General features: G+C 47.7%; 1 protein-coding gene across 10 annotated transcripts in view; it reads right to left on the bottom strand.

Moving 5' to 3' along the window:
* The window catches only part of satb2 (SATB homeobox 2), a 248877-nt gene that overhangs the window by 144265 nt on the left and 82574 nt on the right, over window positions 1-22038 (bottom strand). For 9 of the 10 annotated variants that reach the window (XM_038789071.1, XM_038789068.1, XM_038789064.1 and 6 more), the window contains 2 exons: window positions 2042-2254; window positions 1120-1275 (listed from right to left, as the gene is read on the bottom strand). In XM_038789071.1, coding sequence (XP_038644999.1) covers window positions 1120-1275; window positions 2042-2254 — 369 coding nt within the window. The remainder of the gene's footprint in view (window positions 1-1119; window positions 1276-2041; window positions 2255-22038) is intronic. The other variant, XM_038789069.1, reaches the window with a different exon arrangement.

Raw genomic sequence — 22038 nt, 5'->3', positions numbered from 1 at the left:
CTGATTCTAGAATTTCTCTAATCGATATCCTTCACAATAGAAAAAATGAAGCCAAAAGAAAACAGCAGGGCATCTAACATATATTAAGCTCTATACTAACTGGTGGCATTGGGCTGCACAATGTTCTGGTGTACAGTCTTTATCTAAAAATAAATTTAGCGTACCCAATTCATTTTTTTCCAATTAAGGGACAATTTAGTGTGGCCAATCCACCTACCCTGCACACCTTTTGGGTTGTGGGGGCGAAAACCCACGCAAGCACAGGGAGAATGTGCAAACTCCACACGGACATAGAACATAACAGCGCAGTACAGGCCCTTCGGCCCTCGATGTTGCGCTGACCTGTGATAGAACATGGAACAATTGGACAGTGACCCAGAGCCAGGTTCGAACCTGAGACCTCGGCGCCGTGAGGCAACAGTGCTAACCGCTGCACCGCCGCCCTGCCCCTTGCACAGTCAATCAACATATACCTGGAGCAATACTGGTGTTTACCTGTTAAGTACTACTTTGAAGCAGTTATGAGAATTGTGGTCTTATGGCTGTTCAAAGTTTTGTCTTTGTGGATAACATCAGTGCCTACCCTGGAGCTTCAAGGAGCCAAACCAAAGGTTTAAATGAATGGTCTCACTTGTTTGAAATTGCTGAACCTTCGCTTTATTATTTGGATTTGTTCACCAGACAATAATGTTAAAAGCACAGCACCTTTCCAACCAACGGGTCCAGACAAGTCAGTGGACAACAAAAATAAGGGCAAATAAGAATGTGCCGCACCTACTCTAGAGGCCTGACGAGCAGATTTCAGGAGCCAAGCACCACCTCAGGGCCGCACACTGACTTCCATGAGAAACATGGAGTGGGCACTTTGGATGCGAGATTTTAGATCTGAGTCAGTGGCAATGGACGGAACTGAAGCCTCAGCAACTCATTTTGATTTGCTTTGTGTGATGCAGGTCGTATTTTCCATAACCATATCTGAGGTAAACTGATGTTGTTTTCAGACCAATGTAAAGCGAATATAGTCAACGTAGAGAGATGGGCGAGTTGGCAGAGAAGAAATGGAATCACCCGCATTGTGACCAGAGATGTTAAGAGCAATGTGGCCCGTTGCCTTCTCACCTGACTTTTATTTGCTGCCACCTTTGCAAACAACGCCTGAGACACTTTGGCCCGTTTCATCTCTTGCTGGATTTCATCGTAAATAGCTGATGTGATGTTTAAGTTTGTGCTCTCCACTTTAACCAGAAGGTCTGATGTTGACGCAGAGGTCTTGGTCTGCAGAGAGGGAGAGAGAGAGAGAGAGAGAGAGAGCATCAAAATATTAAAATAAAAACTGCTTTCAGCCAGCCATCTGTGCACAAATCATCAACGGATTTCAGTCAGCTGATGCCAAACTGCATTAGCTATGGAGGACACTTCCTGTCCATTATTCTAATCAGGTTAATTGTGATTAGAAATAATTGCTGTTCAGGAACAGAGCATTCCTATAGGACATGCTAACACAGTAAAATCCTTTTCATGCTGTTTACCAAATCACTAAGGTAGGCTGTGCAAATCATGACCAGTAATAATAAGCATTTCATCGGAAGGAGACAGGGAAAAAAAACCTGATAAAGCAGCACATGTACACGAAGATTAAAAAAAATCATGCCTTAGAGTGGAAGGGCCAATACACCGAGAAAAAAATTGAGTAAATGGGTAGAGGTCCCAAAATAATAAATTATTACTCAGTTTAATGTGCTCCCAAAAGTCTAGCTCATCCTTTATTAACACATTACATATGTCAACCCGGTATGTACAGTATACCATCATTATCATTATTATGCTAACCATGGATACTGATCAGTTCATAGAGTAAATCACTGGAAATGAAAAAAATGTAAATTTCATGGAACACTGAAAGAAATGCAGCTGATTTGATGGTTTAATTTCCTTGATGCCGATTTACATTTATGTATTCTCCCATGGTCATTTTTTAAAGTGGGCAAGTCTGCTTTGAGTTCCCGCATCAATAAAAGAATAAAGCTTGCTTTGTGAGTACCTGAGAGGCTCGAGAAGACCCTGGGCTGCCTGCTGAAGGCGAAACCATGGAGATGTTTGGGTTCATGCTTCGTTCTCTCTCCTCCTGGTAGATTCGGTCACGTTCTGCCTCTGGAAGGTTCAGGAAGTTCTGCATGGCTCTTAGATTTACAAGAAGTGACTGGGATGCTGTTCTGGGATCTTCCTCTTTGCGGAGGATCTCTGATAGCAAGCCCTGGTGTAGAAGGTACCCAATGTCATTAAAAAAATTCAAGTGAAAATACCCTGCCCCCAACCAACCCCTCCCTCATTTTTTACTCCAGTAATTCCTGCATGCAGAGGCGCTTTTGGTATTCTGCAGTACAGTAGATGCAGCTAATGGCATTAAGTATTTTTGGAAGCAGGCAAGCTGCCCACTGATAAAGTGCTCAAATTCTGAATTTGCTTTCAGTCTGTTTCAGCATAATGTTGGTGTTGACAGTTAGCAAAATAAACTCATAAATCAGCTTCAAAACTTTCACAATTAAAGCAGTTTAATGCAAAACCCAGTAAGATAAAAATCATTTTCACTTCTAAGTGGCTCTTTTCATTTGACATTTGCAAGGGCTGTCGCTCAATAACATCTGGTCAACTACAAGCATTTTAAGTCCAGGCTGAGCATTGTTTCTTGATATGCTATGTCCTCTTCCTACTCTATTTAACCTGGGTGTTGTTTTGCACTGTAGCCATTAGCATTTGCTTGAACATCATAGTTACACAAAGAGCAGCCACAGGAAAGGAGCCTTATTTTTGATTTTGCGTCAGGAAACTTTTAAATAAAAGAAGTTGTTTGCATTTCATGCACCCCATGTTTACATAACCAGTAATAAATACTGAGTTTGGAAAGTTCTGCTATGGTTACTTGTAAGTGAGACGATAATGGAATATATTGTAACATATGTAATGTACACCTACAGGCATAAGGTATCATGAAGTGATCCCAAATTCAAAGGACTCGGTCTTGGATATTAATGGGGTGATATTGTTTTAATTTCCCATCTCAATGCACAGTATCGAAATTTGACATTCATCCTGTTCTCTGCCTGTTTGCGTCATTTTGGATGATATGTGGTTAAAGAAGCATGAGGACAAATGGAGGCAGGCAAAAGAATTCTTCATTACAGTTCATGGAACAGGACCACAATAAACTCAGTAGATTTGTGAAAAGTGGGTGATGGGGTGAAAGTTGTCAAGGGATAGATAAATCATTCCCATGACTTGCAATCCTCCAACACAATAGACAAGTTGGTACACAGCAGGGTTAAAATTCACGGCGACAACAAAAAACAAAATCCCCAGTAAATAATTAGTGTGGAAATGCGTTATCTTTCAGTCTGTCTCTGCAGTAAGAAGCCTGGCTTTGTGTGCAGCAGAACATTAAACCAACACCATTTTAAATATATTACGTTTGCACAAATAAATACCTGGCCCTTTAATCACCTGGAAAAAATTAGGATTTCAATATGCAAAACAACTCAAAAGGCTTTTTTTAAAATTATGATTCAATTTAATTGTAATTTAATGAGGTGCAATTTAGTTTAAAAAAGCCAGGTGCATGGCTCAGTGCTGCTTTACAGACCACATCAGTGAACGCGCGAAAGTCTGGCCTACAAAATAGATGGCACATTTCTACAGACCCTCAGTCAACCGCTCCTGGTATATTGGGTATTTTTATACCAAGCCAGGATATATTTAAGGATTTAGTCAGTTGTCACCGTATACACAAGTTAATTGCTACAGACTCTGTCTTCCGCGGCTCGTAACCTAGTGATGCTACAATTGTTTCGGGCAATATATAGGTTATGGCTGAACATCTGTCTCGTATAAGATGCTCCCTCTCATTCTCCAGCAGCTGTTTGCTGTTGGGAATCTTTGTCTTACGCTTCACTAAGAATCTGGTACAGTCAGCCTCCAGACTGCCTGCTTGTGCTCCTCGCCAAGGTTTAAACCCCTCCCCCTCTTCAGGAATGCAAGTGTCAGAAGATTTACAAAGGAAACAAACTGCCGCCAGCCAGAATCGGTGTCCAGAAAAGGGCTGTGACATTCAATTGCATCAGAAGGATATGGCTGTGGGAGGGTGCACAATATAATGGCGAAATGGGAGATATCAGCCAGGATTCTCCATTGCGAGTCTGCCCAACTAGGTGCTTTCACAGTTACTTCATTTCAGTGTTAATGTAAGTCTACTTGTGACAATAAGAAGATTATTATTACCGCTGCTCGCGAGGGCAGAGGATTGTGCCACGCTGTTCACTGGTGGCGGGCTTCTCTATTCCCATCACTTGTCAATGGGTTTGTCCATTGAAGACACCCCATGCCGCTGGGAAACCCACGGGCGGGGATGCATTGCCAGCGGGCCCAGAGAATCCTGCTGCCAGCGAACCGACGGAGAAACATGCCCTTCAATTCAATAAAAATAGTAATTGAAAGATATTGGAGATATATCATGCGCATGTTCAGTGAACTTCATAATGCAGACATGAGGCTTCATACTTGCGGATTTTGGAGGGATTCCCCCCCCCCCATCCCCTGTCTTGTTTTACAGCGGTGGAAGCGGCCCTTCATTGGCCAGCGGTGGGATCTTCTGGGCCCGCCTCTGACAATGGTTTTCCCATTGTTCGCACCCTCCACGACAAGGAACCTTGAGTGGGGGGGGGGGGGGGGGGGGGGGGGGGGGGGGGGCGTTGGCGAGACCAGAGCATCCCACCAGCTGGGGGCAGGAGGGTCGCCATTGGTGGGACTGGAAGATCCCGTCAGTGGGAAAGGCCGGAAAATTTTGGCCAAAGTTTCTCTCATTTCCTCAGCTACAAGTTTTTAAGAAACTGGAATTTATCTTTTTGGCAAACATTTGCCAGAAGACAGATAAGGACAGCATACCACCGAGACAACCGGCCCTGAATCCCAAATCAAGGAATGATCGAAAATTCAATTATATCTCAGCTATTGTGTATATTTGTCTATTGTGTGTAAATCACAAGAGAATTATTTTTTCAAATTATTATATTTATATTTAACTATTGATATATTTGGAGATATTTTCCTCCAACGTGGCCCTTGGATTGCTTCCCACCTCCTCCCCAGATTACCACCTCCATCCTTAGTGTTGGTAGAATTATCTAAGTTAGATGACGGCACTCCTCGCTAAGGGCTATCCTTCAATAGAAAGATTGTTTTCTTCACTTAACGGAGGGTTGGTGATAAACCTCCATGCTGAATTGATGGTTTCACTGGGCAGAAAATTCCACTCCCACCAGCAGAGGAAGTTGATTGGTGGGGGAACTTAATTTCGGAGCAGGAGGTCAAAAGCCAGTATGCCGAAGGCAGGATGACCTGTAGGAATTCTGTTCTTGGGATTTTAAAGAAGGGTCTGACTTCCCGACAATGTTGGGAAATCCTTTTGTATGCATTAATGTGTCATGCACGCTCAGTAAAAAGCCACATCACCCGAATTAAGCTCTCCCTCCAAATTAAGTTCCCCATCAGTGAGAAAGTGGAATGTTCATGTGCACTTGGCGAACTTCACCTCCTCCACAACTTTTCAGCTCTCACCTTCTTGGGGACCGCTCACAACTTGACAGATATTGGCTGCTGAGAGGAGATGAAGGGCTAGAAGCAGCGATGGGTGGAGTATCACCAGGGGGTTTGGGGGGGGGGGTGGGGGGGGGGGGGGCGCGGAGAGAAACAACGAGAGAATAAGAGGAAACTGAAACTTAGGATAGAACATAGAACATACAGTGCAGAAGGAGGCCATTCGGCCCATCGAGTCTGCACCAACCCACTTAAGCCCTCACTTCCACCCTATCCCCGTAACCCAATAACTCAATAACCCCTCCTAACCTTGTTGGTCACTAAGGACAATTTACCATGACCAACCCACCTAACCTGCACATCTTTGGACTGTGGGAGGAAACCGGAGCACCCGGAGGAAACCCACGCAGACTGGGGGAGAATGTGCAGACTCCGCACAGACAGTGTCCCAGCGGGGAATCAAACCTGGGACCCTGACGCTGTGAAGCCACAGTGCTATCCACTTGTGCTACCATGCTGCCCTGATAAAGGGAAGAGTCTTTCATGGGGGAGGGTAGAAGGTGGTGCAGCAAGTCTGAAAATGAACATGCAACATGTTTCCAGTAGCAAGAATTCGATAATTAGTTATCGAATTTAAACTGCCATAACTAGAAGTGGGAGGAGCATCTCGGGTGGGTGGAATTTAAGGTCAGCACAATTGGCTGACTAAAGAGACACCTTAATGAATCATCAGGCAACTGGATGTCAAAGATGCTCACTTGCGTTCTCTTCTCTGTGGTGAAACCTGCACAGGTTGACCATATTTACTCAAGGATCTCAAAGCATCGAGATTCCACTAAGATCTGGAGCTGTCATTAATTCTGTGTCATTCACCATTGACTGCAGTCAGAGGCAGGGCTGAAGGGAGGGAAGGAGTTGGAATGCCTCCAAGGGACACAGATGGTGGACAGCAGAGAACAACCGACTTCTAACCCCCGTCCTCCCAAGTGAATGGTTATGGCTGACAAGGGATCATGTGATTAATCTTTCTATTGACTTGAGGGTAATAGAGGCAAGCTGTATAGTGTCTGAGTGTGAAACTTCTCACGCATGGCTCTCATCACCCTAGTTAAAGGGCACTGTCCCATGTGCAGCCATGTATGAATGAGAGGAATACCTCACTTTGCTCCACCATGTTGCCTTCCAACTGGAAGAATTGAGGTGGGGCATCATGCCTAGATAGAAGCTAAGCACAGGGCTTAGCACTGGCTTGGTGGCTCGAGGATGGCAACAAACCTGGAACGAAGATGCTCACTGGATTTATTACTTCAATTCTTTCACAATCTGGAATTGAAAGTCTAATGATGACCATGACATAACACTGGGGACAGTAAGATCCCCCCTAGCCTCTACCACGAGATTTGCCATGCTCTGTACTGATGCATAGGTAATATGCTGAACAATGAAAGATCGCACATGGATGTTCAACTTTTTCAGCACTGCTGCCAGGTCCTTGGCTCAACAACCTCCGGGTCACTTACCCCCAATCCCTTGATTCAGTGGCAGTGCCAGGTGCCCGGGTTCAATTCCGACCTTGGGTGATTGTGTCTGTGGGTTTCCTACGGGTCCTCCGGTTTCCACCCAAGTTCAAAGATGTGCAGGTTAGGTGGATTGGCCATGATAAATTGCCCCTTAGTGTCCAAAGATGTGTAGATTAGGTTACAGGGTTAGGGTACTAGAGTGGGACTAGGTAGGGTGCGCTTTCAGAAGGTCAGTGCAGACTTGATGGCCCGAATGGTCTTCATCTGCACTGTAGGGATTCTGTGGTTCAGGGGAAATCACTCCAATGTGAGCATCTGCCTCAGACCTTTTGACTTCAGAATTGAAGATTCCGGCCACTTATTGGAAATATAGTGATCTCCCATCATTACACTGTCGTCCTGTCTCAGATTTTGTGCTATTCTCTCAGTAAAACATTAATATTTTTTCAATAAAGAGTTGGTGCTGCGTTCTAGTGGGAAGTTGAAGTTGCTCCCTCAATAAAATGTTGCCATTGTCCCTTCAATAAGAACTTGGTGCAAAGTCCTCTGGAAGGAGATGGTGCCCTCAATGGGTGTTTGATACTGGCCCTCATTAAAGAGTTGGTACTGTCAGTACACTGGAGATGCTACAATGTTGGAGGTGCCATCTTTCAAATCAGGCATTAAGACGAGGCCCCATCTGCCATCTTGGATGAATGTAAAAGATCCCATGGCACTATTTTGCAGAACAGCAGGGTTTTTAACCCCAGTGTCTGGCCAATCATTATGATATTGTTACTGTGGGAGTTTGCTGTGCGCAAATTGGCTGCTGTGTTTCATACGTTACAACACTGACTATATTTCAAAAGAACATCAGTGGCTTTAAAGCCATTTGGGACATCCTGAGGTCATGAAGCTGTTATATCAGTGCAAGTCACCATTTTCTATCCTCTCGGTGAGAAACTAGTATCATTCCTGAAAATACAAACACTGGTACAATTCTAATTGACTAGGGAGAAATATATTGGTTCTAGTGGTGTGTCCATAACACCATTCTGTCCCCCCCCCCCCATTCTTCTGCTGTCGAGCTTCCTACATGAAATAAACAAATCTCTTCAACAAAAATAAGTTCATCCCAGAAACAGATTCACTTTAAACAGGAAGCCATTCGTCAGGGAACCCCTGCCAGTATAGCTGACTAAACAAGACTGAATCAGAGATACAAGAGCCTGACACTAATCTTGTAAACATCAATGACCAAAAATTTTCAAACTCCAGTACTATATGTGGCAGATACGTCAGACCCACAGTTACACCCAATGTTATCTTTACAGTAAAGAATTGGATCTGGCCCCTAAATAAGAAGATGCTCACATCCCTCAAGTAGGCAGTTGCTGCTAGAAACTAAGTAGTTTGTGCCATCCCTTTGTAATGAGTTGAGATTACGATCTCAGCGAATGTCGTTTACATTTTAAAAAATGTTGCTTAAATGAAGCTTCCGGGTGAAATCCTGTAACAGGTTTTCACCTGAAAAAGATGTGCAATTTCTTAAATTAAAACAAAAACTGATGAAGGATGTTAAGGTAGATGTTCCTCTCTCTGACACGTCCACCTGACAAATTCCTTTGTGATTGACTTAACTTCCTGTATTTATATCTAATAGCTTGGATTTTCTTTTCTTGCCGACATGATAAAATTTGAAGTTCTAATCTGGGACCTGCTTGGAGAAACTAATGAGCTGAATTAATTTTCACAAGTACAGTTACTGGTCATTCTCACCATTGTTGAGCTGATTTGGATATTAGGCCCATAAGTAAAATCAAATTATTGAGAATGAATAACAACAAAAAAATGAAATGTAAGGCAGCATGAGGAATTCCCAAAAGATACTAAGGCTCGATTCAATGGACAAAGAAGTCCTGGGCTAAATTCTCCACCTCACCATTGGGCAGCAACAGCGGAAAGAGTAAAGGGATGGATAAAGGAACCAGAAGCAGAATGAGTACAAATGGAGGCGAGTTCCTGCACATGGACATCCCTCCAGGCCTGAACCATGGCAGCGCTCCCATACCCACCGTACAAGCACTCTATAAGCCCAGTGGTAATGGCCACGCTCTCGTCGTGGAACCAGCTAGGACAACACTTTGGTCTAACCGAAATGTGCATCAAGGCCCCCAGTTGCAACAACCGTAGGTTTGCGCCAGCCAAAATGGACGCCACCTTCAAAAGGTGGAGACAGGATGGGTGGGGGTGGGGACACTGACAGTCAGGAACTTCTGCATGGATAACAGACTAAAAGTACGAGAGGAACTGACAGAGAAGCTCCAACTGACCAGGGCAAACGAGCTACGATACATGCAAATGAAAAACGTGGTACGTAGGGACACCAAGACATACCCACGGGCGCCGAAACAATCACTATCGCTGAAGAACAGCTGGATGCGGACAACGTAGGAGGGGGGAAACTGCGGGGACTTGCATGGGCAACTATTGGGGAAGGCAGGCCTCCCACTGGACAAGACAAAAGAAAAATAAGAGGAAGAGCTAAGGTTTTAAATCGAACGGGAACTCTGGAGCGAAGGACTGCATAGGATTAACTCCACCTCCACTTGCGCAAGGCTGAGCCTAATGCAGCTGAATGTGGTGCACAGAGCTCACTGAACCAGAACCCGATATACAGGTTCTTCCCAGAGGACAAATGCGAACAGTCCATGCCCATATGTTCTGGGCATGCCTCAGACGTGTTGGGTTCTGGACAGTCTTCTTCGAGGTGATGTCCAAGGTGGTGGGGATAAGGGTGAAGCAGAGCCCGAAAGTGACAGTCTTCGGGGTATTAGAACAGCCAGTACTGGGAGGGGGGGCCGACGCCCTAGCCTTTTCCTCCCTAATCGCTCACCGGAGAATCCTGCTCGGCTGTTGATCAGCAGCACCACCCAAAGCTACGGACTGGCTGTCCGACCTGTCGGACGTTCTCCAACTGAAGATAATCAAATTTGTCATCTGAGGGTCGGAAGAAGGCTCCTGCAAGACGTGGAGGCAATTCACCATCCTGTTCCAGGGCCTGTTTGTATCCAGCAGCCAATAGGACAAGAGGAGGGGGGACCCTCAGAGGGACCACAGAACCCACCCAAACCCCACATGGGGAAGGGGGGGGCACCACCCCCCGGACCAAAGGTTTGTAAATACAAGCAACTAAATAAGAACAAGCTACCACGATGTAACATATGTATCACTACGCTGCCCCAGTATGTAAGTACTGATGAACCAGCGAGCAAAGAAAACACACCAGATAGCAAGAAGGTGAGGGGGTCTGGTGGGGGGGGGGGGGGGGGGGAGTTGGGATTAGGAGGCTAACTCTAATGCTGGGCACTTGCAAATTGTAAACTGTAACTGGTGTGTATAGATTTACTTATGTTTATTTTTATTTTTTTGCTGGACGGGATCAAGGTTCACGCCTCACGCCATTGGGAGGATGCAAATGGGTCATCAAGATCCATTTGCATTGACCTAACGGGCTGGACAAAATATTCTCCAGGCCCTCGTAATTCTCTGGTCCCCTGGGCTGTCAATTATTTTTAAAATTCCTTTCCGAGAGTGGGCATCGCTGGTTAGACAAGCATTTATTGCTCATCCCTAGTTGCCCTTCAGAAGGTGGTGGTGAGCTGCCTTCTTAAACCGCTTCAGTCCTTGAGGTGTAGGTACACCCATAGTGCTGTTAGGGAGGGAGTTCCAGGATTTTATCCTCGCGACAGTGAAGAAACGGCGACATATTTCCAAGTCAGGGTGGTGAGTGACTTGGTGGGGAACCTCAAGGTAGTGGTGTATCTGTTGCTCTTGTCCTTCTAGATGGTAGTGGTTATGAGTTTGGAAGGTGCTGTCTAAGGAAAATTGGTGAGTTACTGCAGTGCAACTTGTAGATGGTACACATGGGCTGCCACCGTTTGTCGATGGTGGAGGGTTTGAATCTTTGTGGAAGGGGGAGCAATCAATCAAGTGCGCTGCTTTGTCCTGGTTGGTGTGAAGCTCCTTGTGGGTTGACTCCGGTGGTGGCTCTGAAGGAGTAGGTCGCACATTTGGTGGTTCCCGCTCAGTTGGAACTTTGGACTTTTTCCCACGATTTTTTGTTGGATCTGAAATGGAAAATTGATGCTGGACGCAATTGTGAAGAGGAATCCGACATCAGTGCATGGAGAAGTGGACCAGGAGTGCTCGTAAAGGAAGAAATCGGCAAACGGAGAAGGCTTGGGCTGAGGCTGCAGTGGGAGAAAGCCTGGCGGAGGACTGGAGTTCTGGCTTGACGACCCAGCGGTCGACGGAGCCATTGATGCAGTTTATACAGGAGAGCTTCGCCAAGCAGAAACAGGAATGCTTGGACCTGATTAAGGAGTCGATCGCGTGACTAGAACTCAGACTGGATGCTCAAGATCGGGTGATCCAGAAAGTGGAGAAGGAGGGCAACACAGTGGCGCAGGGGATAGCACTGTGACTACGGCGCTGAGGACCGGGTTCGAATCCCGGCCCTGGGTCACTGTCCGTGTGGAGTTTGCACATTCTCCCCATGTCTGCGTGGGTTTCACCCACACAACCCAAAAGATGTGCAGGTTAGGTGGATTGGCCACGCGAAATTGCCCCTCAGTTAGAAAAAATAATAAGTAGGTACTCTAAATTTATTTTTTTTAAATTTTAAAAAAAGAAAGTGGAGAAGGCACTGACTGAACAGGAGGAGCACCAAGCTGCAGTGGAGTTGGAAGTGGGAATGTTGAGAGACCAGCAGAAAAGACTCCAGGAGAAGGTGAAGGATCTAGAGAACAGGTCCTGCCAGCAGAACCCGAGATTCGTGGGTCCCCCGGAGGGGAAACGAAGGAACGGGCGCAGGGGCATACATAGCGGCTATGTTTGAGAAGCTACTGGGGGAGGGGACGTTCACCCGACCCTTGGAGGTGGACAGGGCGCGCAGAGCACGAGCGAGGAAGCCACATGTCGGTGATGCCCCGAGAGCAATGGTGGTGAGATTCCACAGGTACCTGGACAACGAGTGCATTCTACGATGGGCCAGGCAGACATGGGGCTGTAAATGGGAGAACAGTGTCCTGCGTATGAATCAGGATCTGAGCGCGGACGTGGCCAGGAGAAGAGCAGGGTTCAACCAGATAAAATCAACCCTTTTTAAGAAGTTAAAGTTTGGACTTTACTGGCCCGTCTTTGGGTTACGCATGAAGAGCAACATTTCTACTTCGAGTCGCCCAAGGAAGCGATGGGCTTCGCGAGAAGGAAAGGGCTGGTATCGGACTGAGGTGTTTGGACTGAACTTTGCTGCAGTGCTCATGTGTTTTTTTCTTCTTTTTTCTCTTCAGATTTTGTTATAAAAAGAAAAGAAAAGTTATTTTGGACGTTACTTATAATGCCTTTTGTATTGAGTTGGGGTCTGTAGACAAGCTGCTTGAGTTAAATTTGCATTTGCACTGATGGAGGATGGAGGTGTGAATAATAGATGTTTGATGTTTGATCTTCTTTTTGATTCTCTTTGCATGTTTCTTTTGAGCAATTGGGCTGGGATTGTTTACGTTTGCATATGTGTGTCTTGGTGGGGTGGGAGGGAACAATAGGTGAGAAAATGTCTGGCACCATGGGCGGGGGCCACCAAGCTAGCTGGGCGGGGCTAACTCACGGAAGCACAGTGGGGGGTGAGCAGATAGTATGCTTATTGGATGGGGCTGTGTGTACAGTGCTGTTACTGGGGGGGGGGGAAGGAGGGGGGGAAGTGTTCTGCTGATGGGGGAAGGACTTTTGCTGAGGGACAATAGGGAGGGCGGGGGCGGAGCCTGCCTGGGGCGGGCCTGTGGATGCATGGGCCGCGGGCTGGAGACTGGCCCAAGAAAGGTGATGGCTGATTGGCGGACAGGAGGGGCGAGAAGCACCCCAACCAGGCTGATCACATGGAACGTTAGAGGGCTAAATGGGCCGGCTAAGAGGGCACGCATGTTCGCGGATTTGGGGGGACTGAAGGCGGACTGAAGGCAATGGTGCAGGAGACGCACCTTAGAGTAACCGATCAGATTAGATTAAGGAAGGGATGGGTCAGACAGGTTTACCACTCGGGGTTGGACTCGAGACTAGAGGGGTCATGATTCTGATTAATAAGCGAGTGTCATTCGAAGCGGGAAGAATAGTTGCAGACATGGGGGGTTCGGTACATAATGGTCAGTGGAAAGCTGGAGGGGCTGCTGGTGGTCTTCGTGAATGTGCACGTGCCGAATTGCGATGATGTGGAGTTCATAAGGAGGATGTTGGGGAAGATCCCGGACTGGATTCGCATAAGCTGGTTAGGAGGGGGGCTTCAACACAGTTATTAATCCAGGGCTGGACCGATCTAGCTCCAGGACAGGCAGGGTGCCAGAAATTGCAAAGGATCTAAAGGGGTTTATGGAGCAGATGGGGGGGGGCGACCCATGGAGACTTGGGCGGCCGAGAGTGAAGGAGTTTTCCTTCTACTTGCACGTGCATAAAGTATACTCCTGGACTGACTTTTTTATCCTGAACAGGGCTTTACTGACGGGGGTAGTGGACACTGAGTATTCAGCAATCATGGTCTCGGACCACGCCCCGCACTGGGTGGACTTATAGGTGAGCAAGGAGAGTAGCCAGCGCCCGCACTGGAGGCTGGACGTGGGACTTTTAGCAGATGATGAGATGTGTGGGCGGCTGACGAAATGTATCCAGAACTATCAGGAAGCCGATGACCCGGGGAACGTTTTGGCTGCGGTGGTCTGGGAGGCACAGAAGGCAGTGGTTAGAGGGGAGCTGATATCGATAAGGGCCCACAGGGAGAAGGCAGACAGAGCAGAGACAGACCAACTGATAAAGTAAATACTACAGGTCGACAGGAGGTAAGCGGAGACCCAAGAGGCAGTGAACGATGAAGGCTAAAGGCGGAGTTTGGCTTGTTAACTACAGGGAAGGTGGTAGAGCAGCTGAGGAAGGTGAGGGGAGAGATCTATGAATATGGGGAGAAGGCCAGGGAGATTGGGAAATTAAGGGATAGAGATGGGAACCGGTCGGAGATTCAGCTGGGGTCAAAAAGGCGTTTGAGGAATTCTACAGCAGACTGTATGAGTCGGAACCCCCAATTGGGCCGGAGGGGATGAGGCAATTCTTAGAGGGGCTGAAGCTCCCGAAGGTGGATGAAGACTTGGTGGAAGGGCTGGGGGCCCCGATTGGGTTGGAAGAGATAGCAGATGGGCTGAAGGCCATGCAGTCAGGTAAAGCCCCAGGACCGGATGGGTACCCTGTGGAGTTTTACAAAAAGGTCTCTGGGAAGCTGAGGCCACTGCTGATGAGGACATTCAATGAGGCAAGGGAGAGAGGGGGGCTGCCCCTGATAATGTCACAGGCCACTATCTCATTGATCCTGAAGCGGGATAAGGACCCGGAGTTATGCGGTCCTACAGACCGATCTCCCTACTAAATGTAGACGCCAAAATGTTGACTAAGATCTTGTCCTCAAGGATTGAGGACTGCGTCCCGGACGTGATTGGGGAGGACCAGATGGGATTTGTTAAGGGGAGGCAGTTGGCGGCCAACATAAGAAGGCTGTTGAATATTATCATGGTGCGCCCAGAGGGTCGGGACGTAGAGGTAGTGGTCATAATGGACACAGAGAAGGCATTTGACCGGGTGGAATGGGATTATCTGTGGAAGGTATTGGGGCGGTTTGGCTTTGGACGTGGCTTCATTGACTGGGTCAGGCTGCTGTATCAGGCGCCCGTGGCAAGTGTTCGGACGAACAGGCTGACATCGGGCTATTTCAGGTTGCACCGGGGGACGAGGCAGGGATGCCCCCTCTCCCCGCTGTTGTTCGCACTGGCCATAGACCCGCTTGAAATTGCATTGAAAGCCTCAAAGGGCTTGAAGGGACTGGTCCGGGGTGGGGGGGGGGGGGGGGGGGGGGAGTCTCGCTATACGCGGACGATCTGCTCTTATATGTGTCGGACCCATTGGAAGGGATGGAAGAAATTGTGGGGAATTTGGCCGGTTTTCGGGTTAGAAATTGAACATGGGGAAAAGCGAGATGTTCGCGATCCAGGCAAGGGGGCAGGAGAGGCGATTGGGGGAATTGCCGTTTAGAGTGGTTGGGGGAAGCTTTCGGTACCTCAGCATCCAGGTGGCGCGGGAATGGGAACGGCTGCACAAGCTAAATCTGGCCCGACTAGTAGACCAAATGAGGGAGGATTTTCGGAGGTGGACCGTGCTTCCGTTGTCACTGGCTGGGAGGGTACAGACCATGAAAATTCCTGTTTGTGTTTCAGTATCTCCCCATTTTATTCCTCGGTCCTTTTTTAAACGGGTCAACAAGGTGATCTCGGGCTTTGTATGGGCGGGTAAGACCCCGCAAATTAAAAAGGGGGTGTTGGAGCGCAGCACGGGGGAGGGCGTGCTGGCACTCTCGAACTTTAATAATTATTACTGGGCGGCGAATATAGCCATGATTAGGAAGTGGATGGTGAGGTGGGGGGGGGGGGGGGGGGGGTCGGTGTGGGAACGAGTAGAGGCGGCATCATGTAAGGGCACCAGTTTGGGGGCATTGGTAACGGCGCCTCTGCCATTAAGGCTGGCACGGTACTCCACCAGCCCCATGGTGGTGGCAGCCCTGAGAGTCTGGGGGCAATGGAGGAGACATGTGGGAGCAGGGGGAGCATTGGTCTGGTCCTCAATTTGCGATAATCACCAGTTTGCCCCGGGGATGTTAGATGGAGAGTTTCTGCAATGGCAGAGAGCAGGGATCGAGAGGATGGGAGATATGTTTAGAGAGGGGAGCTTTCCCAACTTGAGTGAACTGGAGGTGAAATTTGAACTGACGGGTGGGAATTAATTCAGGTACCTACAGGCACGAGATTTCCTATGCAGGCATGTCTCAACCTTCCCACTCCTACCACCAAGGGGGGATATAGGACAGGATAGTTTCCAGTGTGTGAGTGGGAGAAGGGAGGGTTTCGGACATTTATAAGGAGCTTATGGGGTCAGAGGAAACACAGACCGAGGAGCTGAAACACAAATGGGAAGAGGTGGAGATTGGAGGGTGGTCTCTGGGCGGACGCGTTGAGTAGAGTCAACACGTCCACTACATGTGCCAGGCTCAGCCTGATACAATTCAAGGTCATTCACAGGGCTCACATGACAGTGGCCCGGATGAACAGGTTCTTTGGGGTAGAAGATAGGTGTGCAAGGTGTGCGGGAGGACCAGCGAACCATGTCCATATGTTCTGGCCATACCCGAAGCTTAGGGAATTCTGGCAGAGGTTTGCAGACGTCATGTCCAAAGTATTGGAAACAAGGTTGGCGCCGAGTCCAGAGGTAGTGATTTTCGGAGTGTCGGAAGACCCGGGAATCCAGGAGAAAGAGGTAGACGTTCTGGCCTTTGCTTCCCTGGTAGCCCGGAGATGGATATTATTAGCTTGGAGGGACTCAAAGCCCCTGAAGTCTGAGATCTGGCTATCTGACATGGCTAGTTTTCTCTGTTTGGAGAAAATCAAGTTCGCCCTGAGAGAGTCAATGTTGGGGTTCACCCGAAGGTGGCAACTGTTCGTCGACTTCTTTAGGGAGAATTACCGTCAGATGGGGGACAGGCTTTGGTGGGTCAGGAGGTAAGTTATTTTCCGTAGGATTACTAGCCTTTGACCTGCCCTGGTAGCCACATTATTAATATGGCTAGTCCAGTTCAGTTTCTGATCAATGATAACCCCCAGGATATTGATTGTGGGGAATTCAGCGATAGTAATGCCATTGAATTTCAAGGGGCAATGGTTAGATCCTCTTTTGTTGAAGATGGCCATTGCCTGGCACATGTGTGGCACAAATTCAACTTGCCACTGGTCAGCCCAAGCTCGGATCTTTTCCAGGTCCTGGTGCATTTGGACATGGATTGCGTCATTATCTGAGGAGTTGCAAATGGTGCTGAACATTGTGCAGTCATCTGCGAATAACTTCTGACCTTATGATGGAAGGGAGGTCTTTTATGAAGTAGCTGAAGATGGTTGGGCATGGGACACTATAATAATAGTGTCACAAGTAGATTTACATTAACAATGAAAATCTCCAAGTCGCCACACTCCGGTGCCTGTTCGGGTACTGAGATGATTGACTTCCAACCACCACAACCATCATCCTTTGAGCCAGGTATGACTCCAACCAGTGGAAAGTTTTCCATCTTAATCACATTGACTACAGTTTAGCTAGGACTCCTTCATGCCATACACGATCAATGTTGCTTTGATGTCAAGGGCAGTCACTCTCACCTCACCCCTGGCATTCGGCTTTTTTTTCCATGTTTGAACCAAGGCTGGAATGAGGTCACGAGTTGCATGACCCTGGCAGAACTAAAACTGAGCGTCCGTGAGCAGGTTATTGCTGAGGAAGTGCAGCATAATAGCACTGTTGATGACTCCTTCCATCACTTTGCTGATGATGGAGAATAGACTGATAGGGCGGTAATTGGCTGGGTGGGATTGTCCTGTTTCTTGTGTACAGGACACACTTAGACAATTTTCCACATTGCAAGGTAGATGTCAGTGTTGTAGCTCTACTGGATCAGCTTGGCTAGGGGTGCGGCGAGCTCTGGAGCACAGGTCTTCAGTACTATTGCTGGGATATTGTCAGGGCCCACAGCCTTTGCAGTATCCAGTGCCTTTAGCCATCTCTTGATATCACATAGAGTGAATGGTATTGGCTGAAGACTGACATCAGTGATGCTCGGGGCCTCCGGAGGAGACCGAGATAGATCATCCACTTGGCATTTCTGGCTGAAGATTATTGCGAATGCCTCAGCCTCGACTTTTGCGCATATGTGCTGGGCTCCTCCATCTTTGAAGATGGGGATATTTGTGGAGCCTCCTCCTCCAGTGAGTGGTTTAATTGTCCACTACCATTCACGGCTGGATGTGACAGGACTGCAGAGCTTAGATCTGATGCGTTTGTTGTGGAATCGCTTAGCTGTCTATAACTTCCTGCTTATGCTGCTTGGTACACAAGTAGTCCTGTGTTGTAGCTTCACCAGGTCAACACATCATTTTTCAGTATGCCTGATGTTGCTCCTGGTATGCTCTCCTGCACTCTTCATTGAACCAGGGTTGGTCCCCTGGCTTGGTGGTAATAACAATCTTTATTATTGTCACAAGTAGGCTTACATCAACACTGCAATGAAGTTACTGTGAAAAGTCCTGAGTCGCCACATTCTGGCGCCTGTTCGGGTACACAGAGAAAGAATTCAGAACGTCCATATCGCCTAACAAGCACGTCTTTTGGGACTTGTGGGAGGCAACCAAAGCACCCGGAGGAAACCCACACAGACACGGGGAGAATGTGCATTCTCCACACAGACAGTTACCCAAGCTGGGAATCGAACCTGGGACCCTGGAGCTGTGAAGCAACAGTGTTAACCACTGTGCTACCATGCTGCCCTTGGTAATGGTAGCATGGAGGATATACTGGGCCATGAGGTTGCAGATTGTGGTTCAATACAATTCTGCTGCTTCTGATGGCCCACAGCGCCTCATGGATACTCAGTCTTGTGTTTCTAGGTCTGTTCAAAGTCTATCCCATTTAGCACAGTGGTAGGACCACACAACATGATGTGAAGGTGGGTTTTTGTCTCCACAAAGACTGTGCTATGGTCACTTCTACTGATACGGTCTCAGTGCTTCCTCCAAGTGGTGTTCAACATGGAGTAGTAGTACGGATTCAACAGCTGATGGTGGCAGGTACGTAGTAATCAGCAGGAAACCTGACTTCAGGGGGTCCAGAGTCAATGTTGAGGACTCCCAGAGCAACTCCCTCCCGACTGTATACCACTGTGCCGCCACCTCTGCTGGGTCTGTCCTGCCGGTGAGACAGGACATACCCAGGAATGGTGATTGTGGTGTCTGGGACATTATCTGCAAGGTATGATTTTGTGAGTATGACTGTGTCAGCCTGTTGCTTGACTAATCTGTGAGACAGCTCTCCCAACTTTGACACAAGCCCCTAGATGTGAGGAAGGAGGACTTTGCAGGGTCGACAGGACTGGGTTTGCCACTGTTGTGTCCAGTGCCTGGTTCGATGCTGGGTGGTCCATCCGATTTCATAACTTTTTTGTGTTTTCATAGCAGTTGAATACAACGGAGTAGCTTCCTAGACCATTTCAGAGGACATTTAAGAGTCAACCACATTGCTGAGGAGTTGGTGTTTACAGGTTCAGGGCTCTCATTTTACACCAAAACCTACTGACAGCGAATACATGGGCCATTTCTTCGTCTTTACATAACTCCCTTATCTCATGGACAGATTTGCAGACTTGCTGTTCTATGGACCTGTGTTGGCACTGGGACACTGGAGGCAAACTGCACATAATAAAGTATAATTGGGTCTCTCCCTGTTGAATGCACTTGTTAAATGTTAATAGGCTTTTAAAATATTTTCCAGTTTAGTGAAAAGAACTTAATTTTCTCCAGAGAGGGAGATTTATTTAGAGTGGTTTGACCATCCTGTGGGATCCCTTCTTCCTCCTTATGAATGCAATATTGATGGAAGTGAGAATGGAGATAAAAATGCCTCCTTCAGTTCCATCCCTTTCAATCCCTAATTTACAATATCAAACATTCAACTTGTTGTATGGCTTTGCACATGAGAAAAAAAATAAAACAATTCCAACATATGGGAACCATGCCCCTCGCAGGTGTTGCTGCTCATGTTCTGTCGTTTATTGGGGTGGCGGAACTTGGAAATAATCAAGTTTAATGTTTGTTAGAATATTATCTTGCCAGGTAGAATGTGTTACTTTTACCGAGCAAGTTCATCCTTGCCCATTAAGACTATACTGTTCCTAAGGTGGCGGCCATGGAGTAAGTGGTCGCACATTTGGCAGCTCCCACTCGAGGTGTTTTTTTTCAGTCCTTTTCCCCATTTGCTGGGTGGATGTTTTGGTGAAAAAAGATGCAGAGATGGTAGAGGAAAGTAAAGCTCCACTGGGTGGTGTTGGTGGATGGAACCACGGACCAGAAGTGGGTTGAGAATGAAGGAGCTGTTGGCACAAGAAATTCTTTGTGTGCCACAGGTGAAGATGGTGGACGGTATAGGGTCAGCCCTACAAGCCCATTGGTCTACGGAGCAGCTGGTGGACTTCTTAAATGAGACGTTTAGCCAGCAGAGGAGGGAAGTCCTGGAGGACCTGGCTATGGTGGTAGTACCATTCAAAGCGGTGATCGACCGGGTGAAGCAGAAGCTGGAGATCCAGGGCCAGGTAATTCAGAAAGTGGAGGAGGTGGTGGGGGAGCACAAGAAGCAGCTTACCTCATTGGCAGCTGAGATCGGGATGATGCAGCAGACCCAGAAGTGGCTAAAGTAGGTGGAGGATTTGGAGAACCGCTCCCGAAGACAAAATTTAAGATTTGTTGGGATGCCTGAAGGCATCAAGGGAGCAGACACAGGCTCTTATTTAGCCAAAATGCTGGAACAGCTGATGGGGGAAGGGGCCTTCAACCAGCCCATGGAGGCCGACCGGTCGCATGGGGCACTGATGAGGAAGCGGTAGGCGAATGAGCCGCCGAGGACGATGGTGGTGCGGCTCCACCGATTCCTCGACAAGAAGATTTTGCGGTGGGCCAGGCAGACGAGGAGATATATCTGGGAAAGTAATGTGCTCCGGGTGTACATGGACCTGGGCGCGGAACTAGCCAAGGAGAGAGCCGGGTTCAATCGAGTCAAAGCTGCCGTCTTCAAGAATAGGTTGAATTCCAGGATGCTGTACTTGGTCTGCCTCTGGGTGACTTACAACGGCCGTGAGCATTATTTTGGAACACCCGAGCAGGCAATGGAGATTTTAAGAGACAATGAACAGGCAGGAGGGGGGAGGGGGCATTGAACTCTGGAGGAAGTATGAGAAGATATTGGTTCTCTCTGCCTTTTACTTTATAGTTTTAATATTAATAATAATCTTTATTGTCACAAGTAGGCTTACATTGATACTACAATGAAGTTACTGTGAAAATCCCAGAGTCACCACACTCCAGAGCCTATTCAGATACACGGAGGGAGAATTCAGAATGTCTAATTCACCTAACAGCACGTCTTTCGGGACTTGTGGGAGGAAACTGGAGCATCCGGAGAAAACCCACGGGGAGAATGTGCAGACTACACACAGACAGTGACCCAAGTCGGGAATCGAACCTGGGACCCTGCTGCTGTGAAGCAACAGTGCTAATCACTGAGTTACCTGACCTAAACGTATTCAGTTTAAGATAGTGCATAGGGTGCGTATGACGGTGATTAGGATGAGCAGGTTCGTTGAGGGGGCGGAGGATAGGTGAGGGTGGTGCGCGGGCAGGCCCGCGAACCATGTCCACATGTTTTGGGAATGTCTGAAGCTGAAGGGGTTCTGGCAGGGGTTCGCAGGCCTAATGTCCAAGGTGCTGAAGGTAAAGGTGGCCCAGAATCCAGAAGTGGCGATATGACCCGGGATTCCAGGGGTCGAGATAGGCCAACATTATGGTCTTTGTCTCCCTGGTAGTCCAGAGATGGATTTTGCTGGAGTGGAGTGACTCGGAGCTACCGAAGCTGGGGGTGTGGGTGAGCGACCTGACGGAGTTCGTAAGACTGGAGAAAATTAAGTTTGACTTTAGAGGGTCAGTTGATGGATTTACCCTAAACTGAAAGCCGTTCATTGACTTCTTCAATGAAAATTGAGGTGTCAGCGGGGGTGGGGAGGGGGAGAGTGGGGGATAAAGGGGTTAAAATGGGGAAGGCAGGATGGGTGAAGGGGAGCGGCAGGGAGGTTGGGGCGTTCGGGTAGTTATTTATTTGTTACGAGGTTTTCTGTTTGTTCCTACTCTTGTGATGGTTGTGTTTAATACATATATATATATATATATATAAAAATGCCTTCATAAGAACATTTAAAAAAAAAGAATATTCTACTCAGCTGACG

The sequence above is a fragment of the Scyliorhinus canicula genome, chromosome 2 (assembly GCF_902713615.1).
Source record: "Scyliorhinus canicula chromosome 2, sScyCan1.1, whole genome shotgun sequence".
NCBI lineage: Eukaryota > Metazoa > Chordata > Chondrichthyes > Carcharhiniformes > Scyliorhinidae > Scyliorhinus > Scyliorhinus canicula.
Note: the sequence above shows the minus strand (reverse complement) of the source record. Positions and strands in the feature narration are given on the sequence as shown.